This window comes from Nicrophorus vespilloides, unplaced genomic scaffold (genome assembly GCF_001412225.1).
Source record: "Nicrophorus vespilloides isolate i.1.1-1 unplaced genomic scaffold, Nicve_v1.0, whole genome shotgun sequence".
Taxonomy (NCBI): Eukaryota; Metazoa; Arthropoda; class Insecta; order Coleoptera; family Silphidae; genus Nicrophorus; species Nicrophorus vespilloides.
This window is the reverse complement of record NW_017100084.1, coordinates 398,144-413,961: the sequence shown is the minus strand read 5'-3', so window position 1 is coordinate 413,961 and position 15,818 is coordinate 398,144. Positions and strand designations below refer to the sequence as shown.

At 37.6% G+C, this 15,818-nt stretch overlaps 4 protein-coding genes across 7 annotated transcripts; 2 read left to right on the top strand and 2 right to left on the bottom strand.

Moving 5' to 3' along the window:
* Nucleotides 1-127: 127 nt before the first annotated feature.
* LOC108567067 (nucleoside diphosphate kinase-like) lies at nucleotides 128-845 on the bottom strand. Its single transcript, XM_017927275.1, has 2 exons — nucleotides 563-845; nucleotides 128-495 (listed from the first exon to the last, which is right to left on the bottom strand). Exons 1-2 carry the CDS (start codon nucleotides 734-736, stop codon nucleotides 145-147), a joined length of 525 nt encoding a protein of 174 aa, XP_017782764.1. The 5' UTR covers nucleotides 737-845; the 3' UTR covers nucleotides 128-144.
* A 197-nt stretch (nucleotides 846-1,042) lies between these two features.
* On the top strand, nucleotides 1,043-2,606 carry LOC108567072 (uroporphyrinogen decarboxylase). The gene is made up of 5 exons (XM_017927287.1): nucleotides 1,043-1,224; nucleotides 1,287-1,419; nucleotides 1,484-1,662; nucleotides 1,717-1,872; nucleotides 1,926-2,606. Exons 1-5 carry the CDS (start codon nucleotides 1,195-1,197, stop codon nucleotides 2,532-2,534), a joined length of 1,107 nt encoding a protein of 368 aa, XP_017782776.1. The 5' UTR covers nucleotides 1,043-1,194; the 3' UTR covers nucleotides 2,535-2,606.
* On the bottom strand, nucleotides 2,598-15,544 carry LOC108567071 (putative GTP-binding protein 6). The gene is made up of 5 exons (XM_017927286.1): nucleotides 15,086-15,544; nucleotides 4,074-4,296; nucleotides 3,159-4,011; nucleotides 2,804-3,105; nucleotides 2,598-2,748 (listed from the first exon to the last, which is right to left on the bottom strand). The coding sequence occupies exons 2-5, from the start codon at nucleotides 4,190-4,192 to the stop codon at nucleotides 2,616-2,618; spliced, it is 1,407 nt and encodes a 468-aa protein (XP_017782775.1). The 5' UTR covers nucleotides 4,193-4,296; nucleotides 15,086-15,544; the 3' UTR covers nucleotides 2,598-2,615.
* Nucleotides 4,220-15,087, top strand: LOC108567068 (laminin subunit beta-1). Of its 4 annotated transcripts, none has more exons than XM_017927278.1 (15): nucleotides 4,220-4,303; nucleotides 8,084-8,202; nucleotides 8,333-8,401; nucleotides 8,524-8,773; nucleotides 8,831-9,513; nucleotides 9,572-9,760; nucleotides 9,816-10,726; nucleotides 10,780-10,960; nucleotides 11,026-11,169; nucleotides 11,226-11,846; nucleotides 11,908-12,207; nucleotides 12,374-12,565; nucleotides 12,628-13,759; nucleotides 13,812-13,953; nucleotides 14,012-15,087. In XM_017927278.1, exons 2-15 carry the CDS (start codon nucleotides 8,103-8,105, stop codon nucleotides 14,471-14,473), a joined length of 5,376 nt encoding a protein of 1,791 aa, XP_017782767.1. In that variant the 5' UTR covers nucleotides 4,220-4,303; nucleotides 8,084-8,102; the 3' UTR covers nucleotides 14,474-15,087. The 4 variants fall into 4 exon arrangements, with proteins under 4 accessions (XP_017782767.1, XP_017782766.1, XP_017782765.1 ...); XM_017927277.1 differs by lacking the exon at nucleotides 4,220-4,303 and adding an exon at nucleotides 7,086-7,719; XM_017927276.1 differs by lacking the exon at nucleotides 4,220-4,303 and adding an exon at nucleotides 7,086-7,734.
* Nucleotides 15,545-15,818: the final 274 nt, after the last annotated feature.

Genomic DNA, 15,818 nt, shown 5'->3' with positions numbered 1-15,818 from the left:
GATTTCAATATGTGATATTTATTAGACTAATCTATTTATTTTATTAAAAATATATATATATATCCTATGCTTTTTTTAGATACTAGGTTTAGCACATGTTTTTTATATAACATTAATAAAGCTGTTATCGAATTAATCTTTTTATTAAACTTTTAAAATACAACCCTCATATACCCATGTGGTAATAGCCGGTTTCCACGAAATCAACTCTTTCTGCGTAAACCAAAGATACATTTCTTTGTTAGCTTCTTCTACTCCATCGGCGCCATGTATGAGATTGGGACCTGTTTGGATGGAGAAATCTCCTCGTATGGTACCAGGGATACAGTCCTCTGGATTAGTAATGCCAATTATAATTCTTGCATTTTTCACTACGTTAGGTCCTTCCCAGACCATCGGTACAACCGGGCCACTACTCATATACTTAAGTAGGCCTGGAAAAAACGGTTCATTGGAAAGATACGAATAATGATTCTTTACCAATTCTTTGGAAGCCTAGCATGAAAAAAAATATAAAGAAGACTTACAAGGGTTGAAACACAATCACCATATAGCTACTCACCAACATGAATTTCATACCAATAAGTTTGAAGCCTTTCTGTTCAAATTTCTTGATAATTTGTCCAACTAGCCCACGTTGTACAGCGTCCGGTTTTATCAGAAGGAATGTTCTTTCTTCATGATCACATATTTTTCTTAGGAATAACGAGAACAGGGAAAGCAACGTGCAAATCATTTTATCAAATTCTGAAAAATGTTTTTTTGTCCGTTCTGGATTAATGATTTCCACAGTAGCGCTCCTCCCAACTAATGTGAGAACTACCTCACAAAACAATAATAGTTATTTTAATGAAGAAGTTAAAATAATTATCAAAAGCTTTACAATATTAAGTACGATATTACTTTAATTATAATTAACACAGCTTATAGATTAAATGTAATTTTAAACACGCACTATATTTCAGTGAGAAATCAATAGGTGGCAGTCTATGCAATACAATATTATACGTTTACCTATTATACAACGATCAGAGACATCTTTCGTGACATTTGCTATATTAAGAAAGTGATTGAATCATTGTTGTGGTTAAATTTTATCAATTCCTTTTATCATTTAAATGAAATGAACTGTTGTGTCATTGTCTGATTAAATCCAATTGCAACTGCAAACATCCTTTTACCACTTGAATTAAAATGCTCAACAATATGGATCTTACAGAGGAGGTAAGACTATTTTAAGGTTATAAAACTTTATATCATTTAAAAACTTTCTCTAACAATTTCAGCAAGTGCAGGAATTCCTTGCCAAACAAGATTTCCCACCTATGAAGAACACCCGTATTCTTCAGGCTGCAAGAGGTGAAATCCCTGATAAGTTGCCTATTTGGATTATGAGACAAGCTGGAAGGTATCTTCCAGGTAATTACTCAAGTGTAATAAAACATTGCTATAAGAGATGGATAATACTGTGTTTATTTAATAGAGTTTCAAGCTCTTCGCAAAGAGCATTCATTCTTTAAAATCTGCCAAACACCAAAATTGGCATGTGAGGCAACTCTTTTGCCAATCAGAAGGTATGATTTGGATGCTGCTATCATTTTCAGTGACATTCTTGTTATACCACAGGCACTGGGCATGGAAGTGCTTATGGTTCCAGAAAAGGTTAGCTAAACAATTATGATGGAAATATGTTTATTAGAAGATGATTGTTTTCAGGGACCAGTATTTACCAGTCCATTGACCTTAGAAACCTACAACACTCTAACTTGGGAGAACGCTGTTAACAGGCTTTCTTATGTAGGAGATGCAATTAGATTGACCAGGCATCAACTTGAAGGACGCGTTCCGTTGCTAGGTTTTTCAGCAGCTCCAGTAACTATTTCTTGTATTGAAAACTATTACTATTTCATAACTGTTTGTTTTAGTGGACCTTAATGGTTTATATGATTGAAGGAGGTTCTCCAAAAGCCGCGATGCATGCAAGAAAATGGTTATACGCCGAGGAAGCCACTACCATAGATTTTCTTCAGAAGCTAGCCGACGTCATTGTAGACTACTTAGTGATGCAAGTGAAATCCGGTGCTCAGATGTTGCAGCTATTTGAAAGCTGTGCTGAGTTCTTGAATGTGGAGATGTATGAAAAACTGATGGCTCCAATGCTGAAGAAAATCAGAGAGGGAGTTCGTGATAAACTTCTGCAGGAGAACGTCGAGCCTGTGCCGATGGTTTTCTTTGGAAAGGGCGGATCGCATTTAGTCGACATTCCAATTAAAGCGGGCTTCGATGTTATCAGCATCGATTGGATTACCGATCCAAGATCAATCCGCAGCAGACACTCAAATGTCACCTTACAAGGTAACCTAGATCCTTGTGCGATGTACTGCAAGAAAGAAGAACTCGTCGTACACATCAAGAAAATGTATGAGAAGTTCGGGTTCAAAAACTACATCGTCAACCTAGGTCATGGCATCCATTTAGACACACCCACGGAATCTGTAGCGACTTTCGTTGAAACTGTTCACTCATTCATGTAAACACTATTAATTAATACTATTATATATTTATAGTATACGTTTTTATATATAAACTACAAGATGTTATTTAAATATCTTCATTTATTTACGTTTCAAGTAATGATGTTTAAACTGTTCTAATTTTGCCTTAGTTATGATTACTTTAACTAATTGCTGCTGGGAATCCTCTTCATCAACATCGAGCGAAACCACGGCTGCATTTTTATATAACCATCTAAAACAAGAGAAATAATTATTCTCTAATAATTATTGTCGTATAAAAGTAATACCTTATTTCATCACCACCAATAGGAATTCTAATTCTCATTATTCTGCGATTGGTATTTTCTAGTATGGCCTTTTCCAAATGTAATCGCAACAAGTCGATTCCTGATTCCGTTTTAGCGGACACTGGTAGTTCGACGTCATCCAAATCCTTGACGATATCACTCTTATTACCGACTGTAACGATTTTATTCATAAAGTCTTCATTATTGGTTTTCGATGATAACTGCTTAAGCGTAGCTAAGACATGATTCCTTTGAAAGGTAACGTCTTTACTCGATAAATCCTCTACGTGCAGAATGACATCCTGAAAATATGATACTGAATAATGTATACTTCGTTTGCTTTCTACAACCTTACTGCGTGTAAGGCATCTTCTAGTGTAGCCACGAAACATTCAATCAAGTCTGTTGGTATATTTGATATAAAGCCTACAGTGTCAACGTATAGGACTTCCAAGTTTGAAGGAAGAACACCGGCATGCATCGTGACATCGAGCGTAGCAAATAGTTGATTTTTTGGTTTCAAACTTTTATCACCGGTTAGGGCTTTGATCAAAGATGTCTTTCCCGCATTTGTATAACCAACCACTGCAATCACAGGATACTCAAGTTTATTCCTATTATGCCTCAAAAGCTCCCTATGAAACCTCAACTTTTGAATAGCAGTCCTCAATTTTTGTTCCCTTTTCCTAAGCATTATATGTTTAGTGTCAAAATCATTGGTTGACATGAATCGTGTATCATGTTTCTTAATTCTTCCTCTTAAATATGGAATTTCTGCTAAAGCAACCTGCAGCTTGGCATGTTTAGTATTGGCATGCATCCTCAGAATTTGCATCACTACTTTGTACCTATCTAAAATTGGAACCCTGAATGTTTTTTCTAACATTTCTAGCTGTACTGATTTCAGTGTACTAACATTTATAAAGACAGCAGTTATATCCTTGTTGTCCCTCACTGTCTGCTTCAATTTCTCCAAGTTTCCTGTACCAAACAGTTGGATTTTATCCAGATGATCTAGTGGGACTGAGACAGTGTCTTGGACTTTCCATTGACTCAGAGTATTTATCAAAGACACAGCTTCCTCCATCTGCTGTTGGGGACTGGTATCCTTCTGCTTCTTTTTACCCCATTTCACAAATGGATTTATGATGAAGCAATTATGCTCTTTAACTGACCCAAAGCAACTTTCAACCAGAGACTTGTAATCGCTAAGGAAACATTGTAATCATTTAACGGTCCGTTAAAAATATATGATCGTAGGATGTTATACTTATCGACTTCGTCAATGACACTAGCTGGATCAGTTTCCGGTATTTCGGTTTTGAACACTCTGGGGGTGGTCGAGAACACCCTCTTCGCCGCCCGCAAGGGCCTGAATAGTCTAAACATCGCAGATCGCGTGCTACTCTACAAGTTCAGCCCTGTTCTCGTTCCAAGTGTGATGTACATAACCTAACTCCGGCTGGGAGATCTTGACTACACGAAAACAAACGCTAAAAGGTTTCGTTTCATTGGAAAAAAATCAAATAAAATAACAACTACTAATTCCTCCGGCGTTGTATATTTTTTTCTATGCTACCCAAATAACATATTCATATTTTTCAAGTAAAGCGATGTTTATCTGCCTGCCTTTGCTTTGCCTTGCATGATTTTGATTTACAACGTCCACTGGTATTATCTCTTGTAACGGGAAGAGAGGAATTGATAAGACAACTTTATTATTATTATTCATTTTCTATTATCATTATAGTTCTGATAATGAGTTGTGTAAAGCGGAAACAGCCATTTTGTCCGATATATTTTAAAGTTGCGAAATTCATATGAATTAATGTTACTTCAAAGATGGGAATACTCGATGGTCATTGATTGCATTCCCATAAGCTCCCATTGTATGCAAATCAAAAGATTTGTCCATTTATCGCCAATTTAGGACATTTCTCGATTCATTGTTCCTTCTAATAGGCTCATTTTAATAAGCAAGATCTGCTTATATATAAATATTTTTGAATATGGATTACAATTATTATTTTAATAATATAATTACAGTTCATTTAAGACTAATAAAATATTTATAAAAATATCAGAATTTCGAAATTCTTTCAAATCATTTAGTTTGTGATATAATTGTTTAAACTTGAATATACACATATAAAAATAAGTGATTGATCTTAAACTTGATATATAGTCGAAAAATTATTTTATATTTTATAATAAACATTTAACAAAATATAAAAATAGAAGTTGAATAATCGCCACTAACAGAATGAACGGGAGGAAGTCGATATATAACAAAGATACGCTTGTTATGTAACATCATTTCATAGTTTTAAATGCTTTTCTATCTACTTTTTCCCTGAAAATATATTGTTAACAATGAGTTTTAATTTACAAAACGGCAAGAAAACTAATCTAGAACGCGTGTCTAAAATAACAAACAAAACATAAAGAAGCTTTAATTACTTAAATGTTATATATCATGAAAAACAAATAGAGGTCACGATAATCGTTTTCATAACAACCAATAAAGTTAACTAACTGTTCCATAATTATATAAAATAATGTGATTTTAAAGTTGTATTTGTTTGATTACGTAACTAAGTATTCCCCCGATGGTTAGATCATATTAAGGTCAGTTTCGAGTAGAGCAGCAGCGATAAATCAAAGATGCATGCCAAAGATGAAGGTCCATTTTCAACGGATTTCGGAGGAGTTTGATGTATACATACAAGATTGTATTCATCTATCAATCATTTTTCAAATTTGTCTAGTATCAATAACAAAAGCATATGAAACTACAATATTATTTGTATTTTTTTTTCCGCAAAATATTATGTTTTTACTTATGTAATAATAATAATAAAGACGATAGAAATTCGATAAAAAAAATAAACTTATGAGTTAAAGAATAACATAAACGATTAAAGTAAATTCACTCAACGTATTTAAAATAGACGATATTTTAAGTTCTGTGATTTGTTTGTTTAATACAGCAGTATAAATTCCAAGTAAACCAAATTATAAACTGGTATATACAAGCAGATGTAAACAAATACTAATTATATAACAATTATTTTCTATTGGTCAATTCGTTGATTATAAACCAAATTTTGGATATATTTAAAACCAGTACACGTATTGAAGAAATTATGTTTTTGCAATGAAATAATTTAACATCGTAATAATTATTTATTGGCAGAATGTTTTAATTATTCATAATATAATGAAAAATATATCCAAAACGGATTTAATTATCATAAAATTTGGATAATTAATGTAAACATAACAAAAGTAAACTTTGTTTTGTAATTATTTATTAATATTATTGACATAAATGTTCTGAAGAATATGCTTAGATTTTGTATTTTCTTGAATCATAATGGTACGTACACAGTACGACGTGAGAAGCGAAGTATAAGCGATGATCGAACGCAACCAATTAAAATATACACGAGATTTACAAGCGTGACTTCTCTTATCCGAGATAATGTGGACATAAACCGCAAAATGATTGTTAATTGAAACAAAATGAGATTAATATAATATATTACAATATTTGACTTCATATGTACATCTTAATTACGCGTAAATCTAGAAATCTTGAAAATATACAAATTAAGTATATATTTATAACTGACATAGTATTATACAAATATTGTTTATTTATGTTTTATAATTACTGTCGTTAAAAAACAATTACACATTTCCATTTCCTCGCAATATTGAATTGTTAATTAAAAATGGTCTTATTAATTATAATAATTACTGAAATATTCTAATGAATATTATTGTATACATAGTAGTTTTACTGGAGCTGTTAATGGATGGTGTTCTGAGAAGCGTACTATTCATCGCTATGAAAAGGGTACGGTGTCTACCTGTATGGTAGATTTTAAATAAAGTTATCCGGTTAGAATATGCCGTTGTGTAGGCGTTTGTATTGTCGCAAGCAAATTGAGCGGAATTGTTTCTCTTTATTTGTTTTTTTTTCAAACATGAATTGAGCATATTCAAATCCGGATGTTCTATCTGAATCAGGCCGCCTACGCCATGCAGAGGAAACTCGTAGAGGTTGATATGGGTATACGCGGTGATTACTCTGAATGAATTCCTTGGAAACATAATGTAATATATTTTCGGAGGACAGAAGTCTTATACATCTTATATTATCTGGCCGTTACATATTTTACTTTAATTCCTTAGGGGACAGTGAATAGGTCACGCCGTTGAGATAGTGCGGTGTCACTGATCTCGACATTATTTTGGTTTATTTTTGGAATTCCAGCGATGGTAATCATCACAAGTGTATACCAGATGCTCGACTTTCGAAGACATTCGGTTTGTTATTGTGGGCCAGATCGGAGGGTGGGGAAGAACGGACGAGAGCTGTTCGTGGAAAGGATCTTTAGCTAAAGAATCCTTAGGGCCAAAGACTGTACCCCGAGGGGGTGGACGCCGTGCCTGCGTTTTTCCGCCTGTCTGCCTCTCTGCGCCTTCCGCCGGCTACCAGCCATACCAATACCATACCAACCTACCAGCTGTGCTTTCAGTGTGCGTGAGAGCGAGTGTCGGACTTCGATAAGAGTGCCCTTATCTTCTGGTCTCGTGTTGCGTCAGAGAGCTTTCCGGGTCGTCCAGAAGAAATTGTGGCCGCCGGCCCAGTCCGTGTTGATATTCCATTGTCCGCCTGCACGGCAATATCGCGCTTCCAGTCGCAACTAAAATTGCTCGAACATAGCCACAGCGCGGCATACAGAAGCGACTTCTTGTAGCTGTTGCTGCGACGTCCATAACCGAAAGGCCGACCTCATCTGTGGACCGGTGCGAAAACGATGCTGGTGCTGGTGTTATTATATGTGTCGGTGTTGTAATTTAGAGACGCGTTTATTTCCAGTGCATCCGCACCTCTTGTGCGACAGGTAAAGGTCCCAGAGGTAAACAGCCTGTCTTGTTTGTCTCTCCCAACTCCCAACATCTATCACATATCCCCTGTTAATCTTAAAATAATATTTAAATATTAGAAGGAAACGCAGATTACAGTTTATCGCCGCTCCAAGAGAGTGACTTTATTTTAACATCCTTTGTCCCGACAGCCAAGTGAATAAACTGATAAATCTTCCGACAGAAGATTACATTAACATAAATAATATCCTAATCGTTACAACTGACCCATATACTCAATTTAAAAATATATTTTTGACTTCTTTCTAACTTTCATTTAATACCCTCTCCGCTTCACCACTAATTCGTCTCGTAATTGCCTTTTTTTGTATGTATTTTCAGTGAATCCTAGTCCTTTGAAATGCTCGCGAAGCTCCTTTTGGGCATCGCCGTGTGGACGATAGTCGCTCAATCCTGTAGCGGCCAATATCCAGGAGGACTGAAAAGGAATCCGACCAGAGGTAAACGCTCTTTATTTACCGCATCTATTCCGGATCGCGAAAATATTTACGTTCCGCCCGCCACTGGCATTGAGATATATTCCGTGCACACTTTGCCCATGCTGGTATCTCTATTATTTCTGTTTCGCAGCCACAGTTCTGAGGGGTGACCAAAGGCCACCCCCGGACTCCTACGAAGATGAAGTCGATTTTCCCGCAAGTAAAAATGTGTGTGCGTTAGTTTGAGTGTGTGTGATATCGCGTTGGTTTTCCTTGTATATTTTTATTATGATCATCATTAATTTTTTGATATTGTTAATATAACTCCCAAATTGCATATAGGATATTTCCCGAAGAATCACCCCTGCGAGAAGAGCTCATGCTATCCGCAGACGGGAAACTTGTTGATTGGCCGCGAAAATCAATTGTTCGCCTCTTCAACATGCGGACTCCGTGAACCCGAGCGCTACTGCATCGTGTCGCATTTGGAGGATCCCAAGAAATGCTTCTGGTGCGATTCCCAGGCATCATCCTATCCGAGACCAGAGCTCAGCCACAACATCAGTAATACCATTTACAGATACTATCCTGGGTTAGTTTAAATTAAACGTCATAATTTAACCATTATTATATTTTAAACATTATGTAGCACGAAGCAAAAGACATGGTGGCAATCCGAAAACGGTAAAGAAAATGTCTACATCCAGTTGGATTTGGAAGCGGAATTCCATTTTACCCATATCATCATCACTTTCAAGACGTTCAGACCCGCCGCTATGTTAATAGAGCGCTCCTACGACTACAAGAAAACTTGGCAGGTGTACCGGTACTTTGCACATAACTGCGAGGAAAGTTTCCCAGGAATTCCTACTGAACAAGCTCACAACCTGACAGACGTTACCTGCGAGTCCAAATACTCTAACGTCGAACCATCCACTGACGGTGAAATCATCTACAGAGTGTTACTCCCGCACTTCCGCATCGATAACCCTTATTCCCATGAAGTACAAACCTTGATGAGAGTCACCAATCTTAGAATAAACTTCACTAAGCTGCACACGCTTGGCGACGATCTGCTGGATAGACGCATGGAAATCCAGGAGAAGTACTACTATGCAATTACTGATATGGTTGTTAGAGGGTCTTGTTCCTGCTATGGTCACGCCCATCGATGCGTTCCACTGCAAGGACCATCCCCCAAGGTCGATATGGTTCACGGCAGGTGCGAGTGCACGCACAACACCAAAGGAAGGAATTGCGAGAAATGCGAAGACTTCTACAACGACCTGCCCTGGGGTCCTGCCGTTGGAAAACAAACGAACACATGCAAACGTAATTCACAAAGTTTTGTCGCTTCCTCTACCATCAACTAAATTTCTTTTATTCTCAGCGTGCAACTGCAACAATCACGCCACCAGCTGCCACTTCGATCCCGCTGCATACGAAGCTTCTGGTAAAGTAAGCGGTGGTGTCTGCGATGGATGCAAACATAACACCACGGGTCCAAACTGCGAACAGTGCAAATCGTTTTACTACCGGGATCCTGCCAAGGATATTCAAGACCCTGAAGTTTGTCGACGTAAGCAAATTCTATTGTTTCTTTATGCAGTAATTTAATTGTTATTTAATTGCAGCATGCGATTGCGATCCTCATGGGTCATTGGATAGTGGAATTTGTGATTCCACCACCGACCCTAACAACAACTTAATTGCCGGTGCGTGCCATTGCAAGACCAATGTGGAGGGTCGCCGCTGCGACTACTGCAAAGGAGGTTTCTGGAACTTCACGATGGAAAATCCGGATGGCTGCGAATCTTGTACTTGTAATACCTGGGGTACCATCAATAACCAAGGTTGCAATGTGTACACAGGCGAATGCACATGCAAACGCTATGTTATGGGCAGAGACTGTAACCAGTGCATGCCAGAATTCTGGGGCTTGTCAGATAAAAATGATGGATGCGAAGCCTGCGATTGCGACCCAGGCGGTTCATTTGATAATAATTGTGACGTTTTGACCGGTCAGTGCAAATGCAGAGACCATATGACAGGCAGAAATTGTACCATCCCTAAGCAACAGCATTTCACCGCCAGCTTAGACTTCTTGTTGTACGAAGCGGAGCTTGCTAAATCTACGTCGAATTGTCAAGTGGTGATCCGCGAACCTTATAGAGATGGACGTAAGGACACCTGGACAGGCACCGGATTTGTCAAGGCATTCGAAGATTCCAACATCATATTCGATATCAATAATATTAGGCGATCGATGAATTATGATGTTTCCATCAGATACGAAGCGATCGATAACTGGGAAGATATTACCATGAAGATTTTGAGACCAGATTTTCCCGATCCAAATGGATACTGCAAAGACGTTTCACCGCAGGACGACATTTTCCATATTAATTTGAATGCGAATAGCCGAAGCCATCAAGTGTTCCCTGCGATTTGCTTAGAAGAAGGCTTAGATTACCAAATCCAGCTTACATTCAAGCATTCATCATTCTCAAGAGAATCGCCGCAAGCATCAGTTCTGATAGACGCTGTAAATAAACGGTACCATACATTTTGAAAAAAATTTAAATTTTTAATTTACAGATCGTATTGGTGCCTAACTTGGAAAGTATACCATGGTATCATGGATCGGCACCTGCTGAAGCTAGGAGACGCGACTACGAAAACAACCAATGCGATAACTACGACGCCAAGGGTCCTGTATCTGAAGTATGCAAACATCACTACAACAGTATCGGAGCCTTCATATTCAACGGAGCTTTATGTAATTCTGACTCAAAAAATCTCGTTGAACTTGTTTCTTTAATTATTGTATTAATAATTCCCCAGCTTGCCAATGCGACCCAACTGGTTCCGTGAGTAAACTGTGCAGCGAGTATGGTGGTTTTTGTAACTGCAAACCGAACGTAGTTGGAAGAAGATGTGACCGTTGCGCTCCTGGAACTTACGGCTTTGGGCCGGAAGGATGCATTGGTAATTCAACTTGAAACAACAACATTTGTCAATTTTATAATATATTATATTTATAGCTTGCGATTGTAATAGCATTGGCGCTATGGATAACTACTGTAATGCAACAACAGGTCAATGCAACTGCAGAAGCAATACATATGGTAGGCAGTGCGATCAATGCAGAACCGGATTCTGGAACTTCCCTAATTGTCAGAGATGCGATTGCAATGGACACGCGGATATTTGCGATTCAAGAACCGGAGCTTGCGATAGTTGCAGGGACAACACACATGGTCACACTTGCGACAGCTGTATTGAAGGTTTCTATGGGGATCCTAGGTTGAGCGCTGATATCCCTTGCAGACCGTGCCGTTGTCCAGACATCGCAGGATCCGGTCATTCTTTCGCCGGCAACTGTTCCTTGGATGTCTACACCACGGATGTTGTATGTGAATGCCAAGAAGGATACTCAGGACCAAAATGCGACGTGTGTTCGGACAATTTCTACGGAAATCCGGAGGAAGCAGGCGGTTCTTGCCAGCCTTGCGATTGCAGCAATAAGATAGATCTATTAAAACCAGGCAACTGTGATGCAAGAACCGGCCACTGCAAGCAATGTTTATATGATACCATAGGCGAGCATTGCGAGATCTGCAGGCCGGGGTACTACCGCCAATATGATTCCGATGTTTGCATAGGTTTGTGTTTACTGCGAAATCACGCTTCTTGAAAATTATTAATTTTGTTTTGTTTTCTCAGTATGCGATTGCCATCCACTCGGCACCAACAGTACAATCGAGTTCTGCGACCATAACACTGGTCAATGTCCTTGCCTTCCGAATGTCATCGGCAAGGAATGCGGCGAATGCACCCCGAATCACTGGAAGATCGCCAGCGGTGTGGGTTGCGAGTCCTGTAACTGCGACCCTATTGGGTCATTGGACCCACAATGCAATCTGTACGACGGACAATGTAATTGCAAACCGAATTACGGCGGTAGACAATGTAACGAATGTAAAGCCAATTACTGGGGTAATGCTAAACTAAATAAGTGTCAAGGTGAGTAAGATATATCGGATTTGAGATAAGATAGCTGTATAGAAATGTTTACTTGAGCAAAATGAAGCTCGCAGTAAGCATTTCACATTGGTTACTGATTTTAATTATATTAGGCAAGTCGGTGGTTTTTAATTGGAAATTAAAATCATCTCTATTTTGCTTGCAGAATGTACGTGCGATATTCATGGATCGGCGACGATGCAATGCGACCGCAAGACCGGAGCTTGTGATTGTCATCCCGGAATCGGAGGTTACAAGTGTGATAGGTGCGCCAAAGGATACATAGGAGATGCTCCAAATTGCGCACCCTGCGGAGAGTGCTTCGACAATTGGGATAGAATTTTGACTGAACATAAGAGTAAATACCAGTTACATGGGCGACAGCGGTTTAAATACATTTTCTTTACATTTATTTTTCAGATAATACTGAAATCGAAATTGAGAGGGCTAAGAACATTAAGAAGGTTGGCGCGACTGGCGCTTATACCAAAGAATTCGAAGAGATGGAACATATGCTGAACGAAGTGGAGAACTTATTAAACAGCACAGAAACTATCGATTTGGATTCCATTGACAAGAAATCGAAGGTTCTAAACCAAAAGATCAAGGAGATAAATGAAGGCATCCTTCAAGACCTCAGCAGCAAATTGGCCATAACTTCTGAAAAGAACAAGGTACACGAGCTCCAATTACAAAACCTCAACAGTAAATTGGAAGCATCGATGAACCAAACAAGTATGTTGCTGGCCAATGGAACGGTATTACAGGAAGGCAATGTACAAGGCGCTTTGCACCTGATCGAACAAGCTAAAGTGAAAGCAGACAGAGCCGTGCAGAATGCAGAAAGCTCGCACAAGAACATCACGTATGCTGAACGCCAATGCAAAGCTGCTGACAATTTGATGAATATCACTGATCAAGATTACAATAAGAAGGAGAAGGAGGATAAACTAGCTTTACAAGATATTAGAGATCAGGTGGATGAGCTTACCAAGGCTTTACCGGATATGAACAATTTAGTATGCGACAGACAAGGATCTCCATGCGACGCAATTTGCGGAGGCGCCGGTTGCAATATGTGTGGTGATTCCGTATCGTGCGAGAATGGTGCTAAGCAGCAATCCGAGATCGCATTGATGCTTGCAAATACCACTGAGAATATCCTCAAGAAAACGGAAGCCAAGGCGTACGAATTCATAAGGAATGTAACCCTGGTCAATACAACATTGTCGAAGCAAAATGCCAAACAGGCGTTCGACGCTGCAGAAAAGGCTTACCTAAACTCCAACAAATCAATGGTCGAAATCAATAATAACAAAAAGCAAATTAAGGAATTTATGTCGCAGAATACTTCATCTCCGAAAGAATTGGATACTTTGGCCAAAAACGTGCTGAACCTTAACATCAACCTAGAGCCTAACAAGATCAAAACCTTAGCAGATAAAATTAAAAAGGCCGTCGACTCACTTACCAACATCGAGCCGATCATAGAAGAAACCAAAGACGATTTGAAATTGGTTAATCAGTTGAAGAGCGACGCCGATGCCACCAAGTAAATTCTCTCTACTAAACATCTATTCCAATTGTTAATTTTCTTATTTTAGATTGAGCGTACAACAAATTAAGAATACGACGGTAAGTGTTAAGAATGCTTTAGAAAACAGCAAGCTGGAACAGAAGAATGCCGACGACGCCATAAAGGATGTGAATGGAAGCTTAGGAAAAGTCAGGGAACATTTAACACAGGTAAAGATATTAATGCACGTTCATTATAAGCATCATGTATTCAATTATTTAATCTTAGATTGAAGAGAAGACGAACTACGCGAATGAGCAGGTGAATAAAACCGCAAAACAGATCAACGATTTGCACGAAAAAATGGATTCCCTTCAGTTGAACGTAACAAAAAATGCTCAAGCCGCTGCGACATTCATGCAGGAATCGAAGAACATTAAGGTTAAAGTTAAGGAGAGTAGGGAGAAGCTGGATCTGTTGAACAACAAATACAACTCGACGAAGAACAGGTTCGAGGATAAGATCAAGAAAGCAGATCTGTCGAGCGAGAAGGCCACAGAACTAGTGAAACGAGCCGTTCAGCTGACGGCGACTGTCACTAAGTGCGAGGAGGACATCAGGAAGATCAAGTCTTCACCCGGTCACAACCTGAAGGAAATGGAGGACAGGATCGAGCAGTTGATGATGGACATGGAGAAATACAATAAGAAAATTGAACAAAAGTCGGACTATTTCAAACAATGCACTTAAAAGATTATAATATATCTGTATATGTACACCCGATTATTTTCTTCTTTTCTTCTACGGTTTATATAACTCCTTCTGCATCTTAATTTATTACAACTGTATATACTGTCTATATATGTATTTCCATGTTATAACTTATTCTCAAGTTGCTATTCCGAAAAAAAAACCGAACGTGTAAATAATTTAGGTATCCTTTCCGTTAACGAATGTTTAAATTTTATATACTAGCCTAGTTTAATGTACGCTAATATTTTATATAGATGACACTGATTAATTACAAGAAAAAAAATCAAATGAAACATTCATTCATTCGCGATTTCGACGTCAATTTTAACTACTTTCCAGTTACAAAATTATCTTAAAAACTTGATATATCAAAACCTCAGTGCTCGGAAGACGTCGAAATAGTGCAATCAGTATGTAATCTGTTATTAAAATGCGAACGAATCTTTCATACTAATACTTTAGCTTTCATTAAATCAGAACTGAAAATTAACTTCTAATTATAAGGAATATTAATTCAGAATGTCAGCAAATAAGCAAAGCAATTTGTTCATAACATATTTTTTAATAACATAATTAGATAAATCGACCATTGTTTCAATTATCACTTACCTCACGGCATTAACCACACCTAGATTCTTCATCTTCCAGTTACTAATCAATACCTCAGTCTGCGCTCAGATTTACTGAAGCAACAGTTTCTTGATACTTAGATGCAACCTTATTAATTAAGTGTGTTAATAGGAGACGTGATCAATAAATCGGTCTTAAGGAAACAATCTCGTTTTCAATCAGATTTTGTTTATTCTCATCCAAAAATAATAACAAACAAATTAAGCAAATAATCGAAAATAAAGTGATATAATTATAAATATAAAGAGAGATAAGAAAACAAAATCACAGAGAAACTATTTACACAATAATATCTAGTTCTCTAGTTTATACTAAAATATATAGTATTGAATACCGTGAACGTGTTTGATATAACCAAATTTAGACTTTGTAAAGCAACAATTATTATTTGATTTCGTGCTTATTGTTAGTCAAACATAATTTATATTTAGTATGTTTAATATAAAATATATTCTCTTGAAGTGAATATTTAAAAATAGAACTGTATCATATATATTTATATAAAACACGTTCCACCTACATTGTTTAAACCTTTCGATTAAAGTGAATACAATGCGTTAACTTCAATAACAGTTTTTTTTTTGAGAACTTCATTATAAATTGTGTATTTTATTTTTCTTCCATTCTTTATTTATGCTACACGAATGCCGCTCGATAAGCATTTTGGCCTTTTTCATTGAATATATCACTCCATCCCCATTTCCTTTTTTTT